General features: G+C 39.6%; 1 protein-coding gene across 1 annotated transcript in view; it reads left to right on the top strand.

The window, feature by feature from the left end:
* The first annotated feature begins 1,738 nt into the window (after positions 1–1,738).
* Positions 1,739–18,656, top strand: part of abcc12 (ATP-binding cassette, sub-family C (CFTR/MRP), member 12) — a 73,403-nt gene continuing 56,485 nt past the window's right edge. Inside the window, exons 1-2 of the mRNA XM_060911561.1 lie at positions 1,739–1,765; positions 13,117–13,283. Of these exons, the coding sequence (XP_060767544.1) occupies positions 1,739–1,765; positions 13,117–13,283 (194 nt within the window). The remainder of the gene's footprint in view (positions 1,766–13,116; positions 13,284–18,656) is intronic.

Genomic DNA, 18,656 nt, shown 5'->3' with positions numbered 1-18,656 from the left:
TGTATTACCATCGGGGGAAGAGAGGCCAATCGCTTTTGCGTCACGCACCTTGAGCCAAGCAGAAGGAAGATACGCCCAAATTGAACGGGAAGCATTGGCGATAGTATTTGGCGTGAAGAAATTCCATCAATATCTCTTTGGCAGAAAATTCACTTTACTGACGGACCACCGACCACTCACCTCTATTTTTGGCCCCCACACTGGAATCCCTTTGTTAGCTGCCAGCCGCATGCAGCGATGGGCTTTACTTTTGTCCGCACATCAATATGACATTAAATACCGTAAGGCAGATCTGCACGGAAATGCGGATGGACTATCTAGGCTGCCATTGTCAGTCACACACACAGAACCAAAGCCGGCTGAAATCTTTTATTTCAAAGATGTGATGTCAGCTCCAGTAACATCAGCTCATGTGAAGAAACACACTCGGGCTGACCCGGTTCTGTCGGAAGTGGTGGACATAATCACCCGAGGAAGGAGGGGTATCATGACCAACAGTCTGAAACCATATCTGGTGAGGAGAAATGAGCTATCAGTCCAGGCAGGATGCCTACTGTGGGGGTACCGTGTCATTATTCCACCACCACTAAGAGGGAAAGTGCTCAATGAGCTCCACTCAGGGCACGGTGGAGTGGTACGAATGAAAGAGATTGCACGAAGTTACTTTTGGTGGCCGGGGCTGGATGCAGCTATAGAGGAGAAGGCAAAATCATGTCATGACTGTCAGAAACTGAGAAATCTCCCACAGCTGGCCCCATTACACCCCTGGTCCTGGCCAGAAGAGCCATGACAAAGAGTTCACATAGACTTTGCAGGGCCACTAGAGGGCAGTATGTTTCTAGTGGTGGTAGATGCCCACAGTAAGTGGCCAGAGGTTGCGGTAATGAAGAACACCTCCACAGAGAAAACGATCGAAGAACTACGGAACATGTTCAGTCGCTTTGGCTTACCACAGCATCTTGTTAGCGACAACGGGCCACAACTGGTGTCTGAAGAGTTCAAGGCATTTATGGAAGAGAATGGCATTCATCACATTAAATCTGCACCATATCACCCAGCTACAAATGGGCTGGCTGAAAGATTTGTCCAGACCATGAAGCAAGCTCTCAAGTCTACATATGGCACTCGGTCACTTAACCAGCGCCTCAGTGCTTTTCTGCTGTCATATCGGAACACTCCTCACGCTACCACAAAGGTGTCTCCAGCCTCAGCCTTAATCAAAAGACAGCTTCGTACACGCCTAGATCTTCTGAGACCTCTGAGGACTAAAGAGGTTGTTCACAGTCAGCAGAGAGCCCAGGTCGACAGAAGAGCTAAAGCATGGCTGCGGACCTTCACGGCTGGGGACCATGTTCTTGCTCGGAACTATGCCAGGGGAGATAAGTGGAAACCAGCGACTGTTTTGGCAAAAACAGGGCCTGTGTCATACACGGTAGAAACCAGTGACCACCTCGTATGGCGATGTCATACCGACCAACTGCTCCACGCATCTGGTTCCAGTAATGACCCGACTGTTGCAACATCTTCAGTTCCTGACCTCGACATCTACCCAGATCAACACCTGGGTGAATTCCAGATTCCACCAGTAGATGGGGAGGTTACAGGCGAGCCTGAGCAGAGTACACCACCGCAACCAGGAGGCAAGACCAGTGCCATTCCTGTGGGTTGTACTTATCCCAAAAGAGACAGACGACCCCCTGATAAACTCTCCTATTAGTCTAGCGACTGACCCACGACGATGGGGCACAATAATCCCCAGGGTTCAGTCTGGGAATTGAGGCAGTCTACCCTCTTTCCCTAGCTAAGGAAAATATTTAATTAATAGGCCTACTGTTATTTGTTACCAGTTATACACCTTGAAATAGAGAGTGGCTTGTTTTCTAATGTGGGACATTAAAGTAAAGGGGGAGGGATATGTTATGTATTGATGGGTTAAGTTTGTCCCACTGTTCTTTCCGTCCACTCCCTACTGCAGTCTGCCTGTTACTTTTCTGTATGCAGATTTCTGGGTTATTCAATACAGAAGCATGTACCCTACTTCAGGTCTCCTGTGTCCTTAATCTTATGTGAATATGTGTAGCTTTATTAAGGAGCCAAGATATAATAGGTATTAATTTTTGCACCACCCTAATTTGAGTAAAACTGAAAAAATGTGTAATCTAAGTTTATTATTAACCTTACTTTCACGTTATACAACCCCGATTCCAAAAAAGTTGGGACAAAGTACAAATTGTAAATAAAAACGGAATGCAATAATTTACAAATCTCAAAAACTGATATTGTATTCACAATAGAACATAAGATAGCAAGCTGACATTGAATAGATATTGATTTTCCATCTGAATCATCAGAATGGTCAACATTGAAATCTTGATGCAAAATAGATGTTGAATCACCATTGTTAAACCGATGTAACCCGACCTAAAATAGGTGACAGCAGTGATATTGAAACAACATTGAAAGCGCATTGATTTTTAGTTATGTCGAAATTTCAATGTTGTTTCAATATCGACGCGAATTGAAATACAATTGAAGTTACGTGTGTCCATAGTTAATAAATCAACATCGTTTCAATGTTAGCGGAGGGTGCAAACTGATGTTGATTCAATGGTTTAACGTTGACAATGCAATGTTGATTCTACATTGTTTCAATGTCAGCTTGCTACATATCAAATGTCGAAAGTGAGACATTTTGAAATTTCATGCCAAATATTGGCTCATTTGAAATTTCATGACAGCAACACATCTCAAAAAAGTTGGGACAGGGGCAATAAGAGGCTGGAAAAGTTAAAGGGACAAAAAAGGAACAGCTGGAAGACCAAATTGCAACTCATTAGGTCAATTGGCAATAGGTCATTAACATGGCTGGGGATAAAAAGAGCATCTTGGAGTGGCAGCGGCTCTCAGAAGTAAAGATGGGAAGAGGATCACCAATCCCCCTAATTCTGTGCCGACAAATAGTGGAGCAATATCAGAAAGGAGTTCGACAGTGTAAAATTGCAAAGAGTTTGAACATATCATCATCTACAGTGCATAATATCATCAAAAGATTCAGAGAATCTGGAAGAATCTCTGTGCGTAAGGGTCAAGGCCGGAAAACTATACTGGGTGCCCGTGATCTTCGGGCCCTTAGACGGCACTGCATCACATACACATACATGTCAACCTATACGGAATGTCCGTATTTTATACGGATTTGATTCAATAAACGTAGTATACGGGCGTATAAATAAAGTTATACGGATTCTTTAAAAAAACTTCAATATTTATTTTGAGCTATAATCAATTCCCACGATGATAAAAGAGCGCATAACATTTACAAACGTACTGTGCACCACAGACAGCCAGTAAAGAGTCTTATGAAATCGCACGTTATCTTGTGGTAGCGAGACTTCGTTCCACTTTTGATCATGCGCACACCGCATTGCAGGAATCCCGCCAACCGTGAAGTCATAGACATATAAACATAGACGCCGCCTTCTGCGTAGAATCATACATCATCCTCGCCGCCATATTGGATGTGGCAAAGTGGAGATTCTTCAACCGTCTCTGGTATAGCATCTAGACAGTAGCCGAGAATAAAGATGCCTCATTCATGTGCTGCGTTTAACTGTACCAACAGGTTTACCGTCCAAACGAGATCACATGGGATTACCTTTCACAGGTGAGACTGGAAAAATACTTTTCATTGTATTTGGTCATTATAACGTAATTTTACGAACAGATTTTTCTGACTTTGTGGCTAATATGAAGTCTCGCGCATAATAGCCGCTCGGTGAAACCTGTCTCCAAACAACGAAGTATTTCCTTCGTAACTACGCTGATAACACTTTGTGTTTTTGTCAAACATTGGAGCTTTGTATTCATTCTGAAGGTTTATTGTTATTAATATTGAATAAAAAGTAACTGTGATATATCATTGTTAATTATCATTCAAATTTTAGGTAAATTATTTTAATTTGCATCTTATACGGATTTTATAAGGGAAATATGGATTTTGGAGGTTGGTTATACAGGTTTGATTGACCAAAGGTTGACATGTATGCATACAGGCATGCTTCTGTATTGGAAATCACAAAATGGGCTCAGGAATATTTCCAGAGAACATTATCTGTGAACACAATTCACCGTGCCATCCGCCGTTGCCAGCTAAAACCCTATAGTTCAAAGAAGAAGCTGTATCTAAACATGATCCAGAAGCGCAGACGTCTTCTCTGGGCCAAGGCTCATTTAAAATGGACTGTGGCAAAGTGGAAAACTGTTCTGTGGTCAGACGAATCAAAATTTGAAGTTCTTTATGGAAATCAGGGACGCTGTGTCATTCGGACTAAAGAGGAGAAGGATGACCCGAGTTGTTATCAGTGCTCAGTTCAGAAGCCTGCATCTCTGATGGTATGGGGTTGCATTAGTGCATGTGGCATGGGCAGCTTACACATCTGGAAAGACACCATCAATGCTGAAAGGTATATCCAGGTTCAAGAGCAACATATGCTCCCATCCAGACGACGTCTCTTTCAGGGAAGACCTTGCATTTTCCAGCATGACAATGCCAAACCACATACTGCATCAATTACAGCATCATGGCTGCGTAGAAGAAGGGTCCGGGTACTGAACTGGCCAGCCTGCAGTCCAGATCTTTCATCCATAGAAAACATTTGGTGCATCATAAAACGGAAGATACGACAAAAAAGACCTAAGACAGTTGAGCAACTAGAATCCTACATTAGACAAGAATGAGTTAACAGTCCTATCCCTAAACTTGAGCAACTTGTCTCCTCAGTCCCCAGACGTTTACAGACTGTTGTAAAGAGAAAAGGGGATGTCTCACAGTGGTAAACATGGCCTTGTCCCGACTTTTTTGAGATGTGTTGTCGTGAAATTTAAAATCACCTAATTTTTCTCTTTAAATGATACATTTTCTCAGTTTAAACATTTGATATGTCATCTATGTTCTATTCTGAATAAAATATGGAATTTTGAAACTTCCACATCATTGCATTCCGTTTTTATTTACAATTTGTACTTTGTCCCAACTTTTTTGGAATCGGGGTTGTAAGTTAAACAGATGTTATATTAATTTTGTCTTGTCAACATTTTAGAAATTGTTTGTGTTCATTGAGATAATGTTTAAAATGTTAATTTTCAAAGGGGGTGGACTCATTTACGCTGAGCAGTATATGTATGTAGTATGTAGCAGTGGCAGCTGGTAGTCTTTCAAACAGGGGAGGCTGGTTGGTTACGATATTTCCAGATTTTAAGAGAAAGAACACATGAATTTTGCCCATACTCTTGCCTCTGATCTGGCTGATTGTTGGCAGGGTCACAAACTGTGAAATAACAGGTTCTTTTGGCCCATTAGCCCAGGGGCGCAGATAGGATTTTTGAACTGGGGGGGACTGAGTTGTCAACAAATGATTCCATTTTGTGTGTGTGTGTGTATATATATATATATATATATATATATATATATATATATATATATATATATATATATAGTGTGTGTGTGTGTGTGTGTGTGTGTGTGTGTATATATATATATATATATATATATATATACACATACACACACACACACACTACCATTCAAAAGTTTGGGGTCACTTTGAAATGTCCTTATTTTTGAAAGAAAAGCACTGTTCTTTTCAATGAAGATCACTTTAAACTAATCAGAAATCCACTCTATACATTGCTAATGTGGTAAATGACTATTCTAGCTGCAAATGTGTGGTTTTTGGTGCAATATCTCCATAGGTGTATAGAGGCCCATTTCCAGCAACTCTCACTCCAGTGTTCTAATGGTACAATGTGTTTGCTCATTGCCTCAGAAGGCTAATGGATGATTAGAAAACCCTTGTACAATCATGTTAGCACAGCTGAAAACAGTTGAGCTCTTTAGAGAAGCTATAAAACTGACCTTCCTTTGAGCAGATTGAGTTTCTGGAGCATCACATTTGTGGGGTCGATTAAATGCTCAAAATGGCCAGAAAAATGTCTTGACTATATTTTCTATTCATTTTACAACTTATGGTGGGAAATAAAAGTGTGACTTTTCATGGAAAACACAAAATTGTCTGGGTGACCCCGAACTTTTGAACGGTAGTGTGTATACATGTTATTTCACCTCCCTCACTGCCATCACCAGGAACTACCTGCAGGCCAGGACAATGATAACATTTTAACATAGCCTATGGAAAGCCAAAGTTTACACATTATCATCGCGCACAGAAATTGCAAAACTAGTTTTAAAACCGCTAAGTTCCAACTGTTAAACATAGCGAGAGGCTGGGCTACGTGTGTGTGTGTAAAGTGTAAACCAGTGCATCCTGGCTTTCTAACTATGCCTGTGTGTTGCGTGAGCGGCAGTCAGTCAACAACTCTTTGCAAAGTTCCCTTATGAAACACTATGCTCGCTGAAATTATGGCAGGGAACGCCAGATTAAACATTAAAACTGCCTTCTGAGCACTGTATCTACAGGCTACCACCGAAAGAAGGAGGCTACCAGAAAGGCATCTCTACTCCGTACGATTTTACTTTCACTACGACATTACTTTGAACAGACTATCAAAAAATTGCAAGGTGATATGATAAAGTAAGGCACAGTTTACTTACAGTCTTTTTTTTTTTTTGAAAAAACGATGCAATCGTTTTCTGCCTTTTGGCACCCTTCATCATGCCGTGTTGGGGTCCTGAACTAGGAGGCGCTGTCCCCGATATGCCTGTCAAACTTGTGGGTAACCATAGCAACCAAGCTCGAGCTCGCAACCTGTGCAGTCTGCGCAGTTGCAACTATGTCTGTACTGCTGTGCACCTCAATAAACTGAATGGTAATTAGTCTTTTGATTTTTCCGTGAGGTTTGCCTTATGCAAAGAAAGACAGCATAGACGTTTTTTCCTCCCTATAAGTGGGGGGGACCGAACGAGGTGAATTTAAATCTGGGTGGGACGAATCCCCCCCGTCCCCCCCTCTATCTGCGCCCGTGCATTAGCCTACTGTCCAATATACATGATGGTGGTGTTGGGGGGGTATATTTTAACATTTTATATTTTAAAATTGTGGCATGTTGTTTAAAAATTGACCTCGGCTGTGTTTTTGTTTAAAAATGTTTTCCAAATTGTAGCTGGGTTTAATTCATATCCAGAAAAACATATATTCCAATATAATCTACTCAGCATAAACATTTTAAATAGATTCTATATTTTTGGTCCATCCATGACATATTACTAAAGTAGCCTATTTACTGTTGTTGATGTGGGTCACTTGCTGTTAGCCAATTCACTTTCTCGTACCAGGAGAGCTGAAAGGAACGAGTATTATTCCCTACCTTTTTCACCAAGTCAATCTGAGGCGTTGGTCTACCCTGCTCTTTAATTTTAATTTTTTCCTCGAAAGGAAGACTGGCAAATGGCTTCGCCAAAATTAAATCAGCAATGCTTGGCATCCGTGCGCAGCTTTCTTGCTAGCTGACTAGCCCCCTCAAGTTCAAGTTCAGTCACTCAAATAAACGAAATTTCTGGAACTAAGATAGCAAACTTGACAACACTATATTTACACTTTATTTACAATGAAAATATATACAAACTAAAAAAGCTGGTAGAAACCGTATGTAATGAATGAAATCGAAATGTAAGCTGATCTCTTACAATACACCACAGCACTTGCGAATCCGCATGGGACTGAACTGATGTTGCCTGATACTGCTGACATTATCCAGCCCAAAATATGTTCAAAACCCGCCAAAATGCACTTAAAACCGCCCAATTGGGCGGGAAACTGCCCAATCTGGCAACACTGTACCGCTGCCTGTCTATAGTTGAAACGAGCTGTCAATCAAAGAAAATATCCGGCCGCTTTCACCAATCACCAGTCTCCTCGCGGAAACTGCCATGTCCCTCCCATGTGAGGCTGGGAGTCCGTAGGCGGGCGTTTTCGCAGTATTTGTCCAATAACCATCTTGCATTTTGAGATTGAAACGCGCATAGCTCCCAAATGCCGTTGAAGTCCATTGAGGCTGGGAGTCCGTGAGTGGGCGTTTTCGCAGTATTTGTCCAATAATCGTCTTGCATTTTGAGATTGACAAGCACATAGCTCCCAATCCACTGAGTCTGGGCTGCATCGCGCTGTCACGAGGGGGAAAAACTCACGCACACATTAGGCGAACTGGGGAAAGTTATAACGGAATGATTTCGCACTGTAGTTGGGTTGAGCACATATATTTCTATGATTCTGGATCTGAAATAGCAATGTTATAAGGTCGGCTATAACATAAGCCTAGCGCAATTCATCCTACACGATGTTCGTCATTTTTAGAGGAGGCTGAGCCTCCCTCGTTGTCTTAGAGCAATCACCCGTGGTACGTAGTTAAATTTTAGTCCTGTCACTGGAGGTGAGCCATAAAGACTTCGATCTTCTTATCTTTTTCTCTTATCATTACAGTATTTGCACTACACAGTCTTTCACTTCAAAATTGGTTTTGGATGAGTGTCAGAAGCAGAAATGTATGCAATAGGTTTTGTGTGTGTGTGTGTGTGTGTGTGTGTGAGCAATAGATGAGCAATGGAGAGGAATGGTCTATATTTCATATACCATATTTCCATGAAATTAAAGCAAGTTAGTAAACTCTTTCAGTTATTATGACTAAAGGTAAAACCAGGAGGACAGAACAGTGTCTCTGTGACTCAGCATGAGCATGTTGAGGTGATGGAGAAAAAAACAGGGACAATCTCTGACCCAGACTTCTGCTCTAGTTAACCTTTTCAGCTCATAACGTTTCTGACGTTACCTGAAACAGAGCCCAAGCCAAGAATACCACTGCACGGGAATAAAAGCTTTCAGGAATCAGACTGGAGCACAGATCACTTCTCCTCCCTGCCGGAGACAAACACAGGTATGTTTCTGAATTTACTCTTTATATTTTGTGACTTTGATCCTGCATTGATAAGCATTACAACAACAACAATAATAATAATAATAATAATAATAATAATAATAATAATTATTATTATTATTAATACTTGTAAAATATTAAGCAGGTTGTTTTTTGATTATTTAATTTTCCACTGAGATTTTTTTCCGACTTGTCTTACCCATCCATACTGCATATTACAATATTAAAAAATATCAGCAGTTCTAAATAAAGATAAACATTTATGGATATTGAAATGCCTTAAAATGTGATGTACATAGTGATCATGTTATTCTACAGAGCCAAGTGAAAATGACGAGCGTTTCACATAAACCGAATCAGAACGAGAGCGTCGCAAAACTATCTTACATGAGTAAAGCCTGCCGTGTCTGTCCTTCTTGATCACTCCTGCACTTCCACTTTCTAACTTGTAGCCTTCCTCTAGTGTTAGGGTCGGCACCGACCCGTTTTTAGGTTTAGCATGCATAAAAGTACTACATAAATTTGTTTATTGCATCAAGACTTTTTGACTGTCAGGAACTTCTATTTAAACAAAATAAAATAAAAAAAATAATTTTACTAAATTATAAAATGCTCTGGTGAAAATTGTGACCTTTGTGTTGTTAGGGTCAATTTCGACCCAGTTAAAATACAAGATTATTAAACAATAATAAATGCCAAAACTGAAATCATAAACAAACAATCAGCCAGCTCTTCCTCCAACCACTTGAGCTTCAGTCAGGGGCTTTTCTCTTTGCCTGTTTGACAGAACAAACAAAGACAGACATGTCCAGGCATGTAAGGCCAATTGAGTTTAGAGTTGGTGACTTGCAGAGTACACATCTCCAATTTACAGCATGCAACAATGAGAAGAGGACTGAATGTAAGCCAAGCTTTGGATCATATCTTTGCTGATAATGAGGCAGAGGACACAGAGCAGTATAGCGATGGAGATGAGCAGGTCTCTGAGGAGGAAGATGTGGCGTATCAACCGGAAGACACAGACACATCTGATCAGTCTGATGAGGAGGCCACCGGTGCTGAAGCTGCTCCTGCTGAAACATTCAGATCCAAAAGTGGCAACATCTGTTGGAGCTCAGTTACGGAAGAGCGATAGTTCCACTAAGAAATACATATATTTTTTTAATTTCTGAGAAAAAAACTCGGAATTTTCGAGATTAAAGTCAGAAATTTCGAGAAAAAAGTAAAAAATTTTGAGAAACAATCTCAAAACTTTTGAGAAAAAAAGTCAAAAATTTCAAGAAAAAAGTCAAAATTTTCGAGAAAAAAGTCGAAATTTTTGACAAAAAAAGTCAAAATTTTCACGGGAAAAAAGTCGAAAATTTTGAGAAAAAAGTCGAAATTTTCAAGAAAAAAATCAAAATTTGTCAAAAGTTTTGAGAAAATAAACTCAAAATTTTCGAGAAAAAAGTCACAAATTTAGGCTACCAGGAAGTACCAGGTCATTCAGAGCTGACGGAGACTTAGTCTGCTACTACTGTGTTTAGTGCTGCTGAAATGGACGACTTAATCAAATGTTATTTCGGGATTGGGTTTAATAACAAAGAGATCCTTGCAGTCTTGGCACAGAATCACAATATTGTGATTTCTATCCGGACTTTGAAGAGGCGGTGTCGTGAACTTGGTCTTTTCAGGAGGCGAAATCAGTCGGACATTGACAATGTGATAGCCTTCACATCGCTAACCGACTTCCTGTACCCCGGTTGTCACAACTCTGAATTCCATGGCTCTGGTCTCAGCCATTCATGTCTACCGGCCGCGAGTGAGTGTCACTTCCATATGGAAGCCCGCCTTCTACAGATTTCTGACTTTTTTTTCTTGAAAATTTCGACTTTTTTCTCAAAAATTTTGACTTTATTTCTCGAAAATTCTGACTTTTTTTTCTCGTAAATTTCGACTTTTTTCTTGAAACTTTTGACTTTTTTCCTCGAAAATTTTGACTTTAATCTAAAAAATTCTGAGTTTTTTTCTCAGAAGTTTCCAAATAAAATATAAAACCCTGGCCCTATTGCCCTGCCGTAGCTCAGTACCTCCTGACGTACACTACCATTCAAAAGTTTGGGGTCACTTTGAAATTTCCTTATTTTTGAAAGAAAAGCACTGTTCTTTTCAATGAAGATCACTTTAACCCTTTGGTGACTGACCCCTTGAAAATGGTTCCTCCAGGAAGGATGACGTTTCAGTTGTCAAGACAACGGAAAAACTAAAATACAAAAACAGAAAGATACGTCACAATGCTCTTGTGCACAAAACAAAATGCTCTTGTATTTGTATTTTAGTTTTTCCGTTGTCTTGACAACTGAAATGTCATGGTTCCTGGAGGAACCATTTTCAAGGGGTCAGTCACCAAAGGGTTAAACTAATCAGAAATCCACTCTATACATTGCTAATGTGCTAAATGACTATTCTAGCTGCAAATGTCTGGTTTTTGGTGCAATATCTCCATAGGTGTATAGAGGCCCATTTCCAGCAACTCTCACTCCAGTGTTCTAATGGTACAATGTGTTTGCTCATTGCCTCAGAAGGCTAATGGATGATTAGAAAACCCTTGTACAATCATGTTAGCACAGCTGAAAACAGTTGAGCTCTTTAGAGAAGCTATAAAACTGACCTTCCTTTGAGCAGATTGAGTTGCTGGAGCATCACATTTGTGGGGTCGATTAAATGCTCAAAATGGCCAGAAAAATGTCTCGACTATATTTTCTATTCATTTTACAACTTATGGTGGTAAATAAAAGTGTGACTTTTCATGGAAAACACAAAATTGTCTGGGTGACCCCAAACTTTTGAATGGTAGTGTATATGTACCTGTGAGTGTTTAGTCTATGTCTATTTCTTATCTAGAGTGTTTATACTGTTTATATTGTTTATTTCAGTTATTCTATTTTTATTTATTGCATTGCCTGTTTGCACCGTGGGTCAGAGAGGACTGAAATTTCATCTGTGCTGTATGTCGAGCATGTATAGCATATTTGACAATAAAGTTGACTTGACTTGACTTGACACACACACACACACACACACACACACACACACACACACACACACACACACAAGTGCACAAGTACTGTTGTGAACTAAGTCTCAGTACATTTCATTTAACTGACATTACACACAAATGATCAAAGTAGCTAATTGTAGTGATCAGAGCGGGTGGGTGGAGCACAGAAGTACGGCAGGCCAGAACTGAGTTCCAAAAACTCTTTTTATTTTCAGCTTTAAACACTCTCCCAGCCACACACGCACGCGCGCGCGCACACACAAGTCTTCTGGTTGGGGAGAGAGCTCCCTTCCTCTGCTCTCTCTCTCTCCTTTTATACAACTTATGGTGGTAAATAAAAGTGTGACTTTTCATGGAAAACAGAAAATTGTCTGGGTGACCCCAAACTTTTGAACGGTAGTGTACATGGCAGGACAGCTGCTGCAAATGTCATCAAAATGACCCCTGGGATCACAAGGTTTGCTGTGACGAGAGTAAGTGACATCAAGTCATGTTTTGATCTGTTTATGCCATTGTCACTAAAAAAAGTCATAATTGCTAAGACAAACCTTGAAGGAAAAGAAGTCCATGGCAACATGTGGAATGACATTGATGAGGAATGCCTGGATGCCTACACTGGTGTTCTTCTCCTTGCTGGAGTGTACAGATCCAGCAATGAGGCCACTGATAGTCTCTGGGACGCATCGACAGGCAGGAATATTTTTTGAAAAAAAAAGACTTGTTTTTTGCCCTTTTCTTGAAGTAAATATATATGGGTCGAAATTGACCCGAAACACCATAGATGTTACTATAGCTGATAATATTAAAATTAAAATCTTTTTTTTTTTGAACATTTAAGAGATGTGATCTAATACCCCTCAGTAATAGTCAGGTAACAGAACAACCTTTTATTTGTTTACATTATTCTCTTGAGGTTCATTTGACCACTTTTTTATATTGAAAACGAGGGGTATGCTTGAGGGGGCCACAACAAAAATATTAAAACCAATCTTTTCATGGATAAGGGAGCCTAACAAGGTAACCAAGAGGTAAGAAACAAATTGGATGATAAAATAATTGTTTTTAGGGTATTTTATGGCTGATTTAAGGCATGGGTCAAAACCGACCCGTTAACATAAGAGATAGTAACAGAAAGCTAACACCAGAGCAAGGTTAAAACATTTTATGATTTCATTGCATTTTTTCCACAGAGGAAAAGGAGACAGAGTTCCGAATTTAGGCCCGAGTTGTCTGTCAGCATGAACTCGTTTCCTGAAGGCTCTTTGATTCCAGACTACAGAGAACCAGAGCGTCCACTCAGCCATGGGAAGTACCACGCCAGCCTGAAGACCCTGATTCCGGTCCGCTGCAGCTCAGGGTAAACATGCTCCACATGATATCTCTCTAGTGATAATGATGATATGTCATAAGTGTTATTATATCATTATTTGATGTATCGTATGATCAGTGGCTTGATGGGAATGGATTTCCTTCCTTAGAGATACGTGAAGCCAGGATCTTTTTGAACTGCTGCTCATGCTAGCACACTCTGAGCAAAGCACTATCTACCCTCTTCCACATACATACATGAGCTCATGGATGCGAATGATTGACTAGTGTTGCTATGATTGACGGGGAGAGAAAGAGTATGCTCCTCCCATCTAGCCAATTTTGCTCTCTTCTCCTCCTGACCATGGATGGCTGTGTCATCATCACAATTTGAACTCTGAATCTGAAACGTTTTTCAGTTCACCCTTTTTTAAATAATAATAAAAAACTATGATCGTAAACTTTAAGTGCACTTCCCCATCAGAAGACAAAAGACAAGCAAGACACATCAGGCTTGCTTGACACAGACATATCTGACCACTTCCCAGTCTTTTATATCATGAAACCTTATAGCAGAGGTAAAAAAAAAAAAGAATTGTCGAAAACGCAAATATCACAACGTAAACAGCGCGAATATTCAAAAATTTAAAAACTTGTTAGCAGTACAGCCTTGCAACGAAATATATCAAAACAATGATGTAGATCCTGCTTACCGTCATTTTTTGCTGACGCTCAAGTCAAATTTCATCAAATGCTTCCCTCTAAGAACCTCTCCAGCAAACCAAAACTGTGACATGGATAAACCATGGTTTACACCCGGCCTATGTAAGTCTTCCATCAAGAACAGACTTTTTAAGGCATACCTAAAGAGCCCAACTCCAACAACCCACCACATATATAAGACATAAAGAAATAAATTAAATCGTTTGATTCATCTCATCTCATTATCTGTAGCCGCTTTATCCTGTTCTACAGGGTCGCAGGCAAGCTGGAGCCTATCCCAGCTGACTGCAGGCGAAAGGCGGGGTACACCCTGGACAAGTCGCCAGGTCATCACAGGGCTGACACATATGGCCCTTTTCCACTACCCTTTTTCAGCTCACTTCAGCTCACTTCAGCCCGACACGGCTCGCGTTTCGACTACCAAAAACCAGCACGACTCAGCTCGCTTCAGCCCTGTTTAGCCCCTAAAACTCGCACCGTTTTGGAGTGGGGCTGAAGCGAGCCAAAGCGAGCCGAGTGAGGCTGGGGGCGTGAGCAGACACTCCCCTGTGCACTGATTGGTGAGGAGGAGTGTCCTCACATGCCCACACACGCCCCGCAAGCGCGCTGGGATCTGTAAACACCGCAAACCTGGAAGGAGAAGAATTACGAATTACGAGAATTTCTGAAGCCTTATGCGCCTCGCCTCATCTATACGCTCTTGCCAATATCTGTTGGCGTTGTCGGTGACAACAAGCCACAGCACCAAGACCAGCAACACTAACGACACCATGTCCTCCATGTTTATTGTTTACTATTCGGGTCGTGAGACTACCGCTTAAAAGATCAATGATGTCACTGTTTCCGCTGCTTAACGACGTCACCTGACGTCCACCCACTTTCGCTAACTCCACCCAATGTGTCCACCCACTTCCAGCCAGCACGGTTCAGCGCGGTTGTAGTCGAAATGCAACTCCAACAGCCCCGCTCAGCTCGACTCAGCACGGCACGGCTCAGCCCGACTCAGCCGCGTTTGTAGTGGAAAAGCGGCAATAGACACAGACAACCATTCACACTCACATTCACACCTACGGTCAATTTAGAGTCACCAGTTAACCTAACCTGCATGTCTTTGAACTGTGGGGGAAACCGGAGCACCCGGAGGAAACCCACGCGGACACGGGGAGAACATGCAAACTCCACACAGAAAGGCCCTCGCCGGCCACAGGGCTCGAACCCGGACCTTCTTGCTGTGAGGCGACAGCGCTAACCACTACACCACCGTGCCGCCCATTGTTTGATTCACATGGCAAAAAGAAAATACTACCATGACAGATTTACAGCTTCATCAACAAACATACGCAATACCTGGAAGCTAATTAATGAACTTCTCAACAGGAAACGGCCAAGCAATGCTCTTCCTACCACATTTCATAATTGAGTATCTGACTGGTCTGACGCACAAGATATTGTAAACAAATTCAATGATTTTTTCATTAATATTGATTGATTGATTGATTGATTGATTGATTACTTTATTCTGAACAATAAAGAAGAAAGATATAAAAATAAAAATTTAAATAAAAAAAATACAATAATCAAAACATCATCATAAACAAACAGAATAGCATAGCCACAAGGCAATAACATAATGTTCAGAAAGGATTAGGAAGAAGTAATAACTTATCCAATCCTAACCCTCTATACCACCGCTAATCAAATGTCACTTTCCACCATAATAAACTATATATACAAAAGAAAACAAAAGCAATAAACAAAAAAGAAAACATACCAACATACCAAAACATACCGACATGGTATAATATCGACCAAATCAAATCATATATACAGATACTTATGTTATGCATATATACACACATACAATACATATAAACAGTACATACATATACACATACCTATAGCTATACACTAAATACAAGAAGACCAGTCACAGACTTACTCTCAATTTCATCATCACCTGTATAGTCTGCCTGTCCTCATCCTCATATATTTTTATTAACATGTTTTTATATAATTTTTTAAACAGTTTTATGTTGGTGCTATTTTTGAGTTCATTTTCCAGACCATTCCACAATTTCACCCCACAGACTGTTATGCACATACTTTTCATAGTTGTTCTAACATTTACTCTCTTAAAATTCATTTCCCCTCTCAGGTTATACCCACCCTGCCTTTCCATAAACGTATTTTGTACCTCACCCGGAAGAAGGTTATGTCTTGCTTTATACATAATTTGTGCAGTCTTGTATTTAACCAGATCAGTGAATTTCAGAGTGTGTGCTTTTACGAATAATGCGTTTGTATGCTCAAGATATCCCGTATTATTGACAATTCTTATTGCTCTTTTTTGTAATGTGCATAACGGCTGCAGGTTAGATTTGTAGGTATTACCCCATATCTCCACACAGTAGCTCAGATATGGAAGTATGAGTGCATTATACAGAGTATGTAGTGATTTATAGTCCAGAATGTGTCTTGATTTCCCCAAAATTGCAGTAATCTTTGCTATTTTTGCTTTAACATGATTAATATGCGGTTTCCAGCAGACTTTATGATCAACAATCACACCCAGAAATTTTATTTCATAAACTCTTTCTATGGTTATGTTGTCAATTTTCAATTCAACTTGAGGGTTCGACTTATATTTTCCAAATAACATAATCTTTGTTTTACTCAAATTCAATGACAATTTGTTTACGTTAAACCACCTTTTTAATTTATTCATTTCGGTTGTGATTGTTTCCATAAGCTGCTGTGCATTGTCCCCGGCGCAAAAGATGTTTGTATCATCAGCAAATAATATGCATTTCATTATACTTGATACATTACATAAATCAATAATGTACAATATAAACAGTTTAGGACCTAAGACAGACCCTTGCGGTACTCCACATGTTATGGGCAAATACTCAGACGTGTGATCTCCAATTTTTACAAATTGTTGCCTGTTACTTAAGTAGCTCCTCACCCAGTCCAAACCAACCCCTCTGATACCATACCTCTCTAATTTTTTGAATAGAATGTCGTGATTTATTGTATCAAATGCTTTCTTTAGATCTATGAAAATTCCCATAACATGTTTTTTATTGTCTATACCACTTGTGATTTTCTCGATAAGTTCCATTAATGCCAGGGTTGTTGATCTGTCTTTCCGGAATCCGTATTGACTGTCAGCTAAAAGTTTATATTTTTCAATGAAGTTGTCTAGTTTTGCTGTGAACAGTTTTTCGAGGATCTTGGAGAACTGAGAGAGTAAAGAAACTGGCCTGTAATTTGTGTAATGGTGTCTATCTCCACATTTATATAAAGGTATAACTTTAGCTATTTTCATGTTGTTTGGAAATTTACCAGATTGAAAAGACATATTACATATGTGAGTAAATGGTTCTGCAATTTCTTCAATAACTTTTTTTATTAAACTCATATCAATATCATTCCAGTCAGTGGAGGTTTTACTTTCACTTCTCCTTACAATGTCTATGACCTCTTTTATGCCAACTGCACCAAGGAATATAGATTTAGGATTTCTCTCCCATCGAGCAGCCGACACCCCTCCAGGTGTGTCTGTATCTTGAATCTTTTCTGCCAAATCTGATCCCACATTTACAAAGAATCTATTAAAACCATTTACCACTTCCTCCATATTATTTATTGATCTGTCATTCTCAATATAATGATCAGGGTAGCTTGTGTTTTTGTTTTTAGCTCTATTCCTAATAATACTATTCAGTACATTCCATAGCCCCTTCATATTATTTTTATTACTATCTAATAATTTATTATAATATTCCTTCTTACATGTCTTCATAATGCTGGTTAATTTATTCTTGTATTTTTTATATTTAATTTCTGCCTCCAAAGTTCTTTTTTTTTATGAATTGTCTATACAGCGTGTTCTTTTTTTTACAGGCATTTTTTAATCCTTTGGTGATCCATGGACCATTTGCTTGTTTTTGTCCATCATTGTATTTCCTTACAGGACAGGTTTTATCATATAGTGTTTTAAAGATATTTAGGAATCCACTGTATGCTTTGTCAATATCTTCTTCCTCATATACAACTCTCCAGTTCTGTTTAAGTAATTCACTCTTAAGTATCCTTATGTTTTCTTCGGTTCTTATCCGTTTGTATTTCAGCTGATTCATATCCTTAGGTTTCCAGTAATTACAGTGATAGACAATAAATACAGGCAAATGGTCGCTGATTTTTTATTTTTTTTATTTATTTAACCCTTGTTTAACCAGGAAAGGTCCCATTGAGCCACAATGGCTCTTCTGCCAGGGAGACCTGGCCAAGAATAGCAGGCAGATATTAATACAAAGACAAAGACAAAAACAAGACACTAAATAAAACTAAAAAAAAAACAGAAATAAAAAAAAAACAAAACCATGGGACGTACACCAAATACACAACTGACAATGCAGCCAGGAATAATTAAAAACAAAAGACAAGAGAAAACAAGACGCACATAGAAGGTAAAAACAAAAACTGAACAGCAATAAAATGATAAGAAGTGAAAACATGGGCACCCTATTTAAAAGCAATGACAGTGCTCTATAAAAGTTGATTGTAAAAGATTTTTAAAAACACTGACAGAGGGAAGTGTCTCTAGGTGAAGTGTACTCTGTAGTTCATTCCACATATATGATGCATAGTATGAAAATGATGTCTTGCCAAGTTCAGTTCTTATTGAGGGTAC

The sequence above is a fragment of the Neoarius graeffei genome, chromosome 27 (genome assembly GCF_027579695.1).
Source record: "Neoarius graeffei isolate fNeoGra1 chromosome 27, fNeoGra1.pri, whole genome shotgun sequence".
Classification (NCBI taxonomy): Eukaryota; Metazoa; Chordata; class Actinopteri; order Siluriformes; family Ariidae; genus Neoarius; species Neoarius graeffei.
Note: the sequence above shows the minus strand (reverse complement) of the source record. Positions and strands in the feature narration are given on the sequence as shown.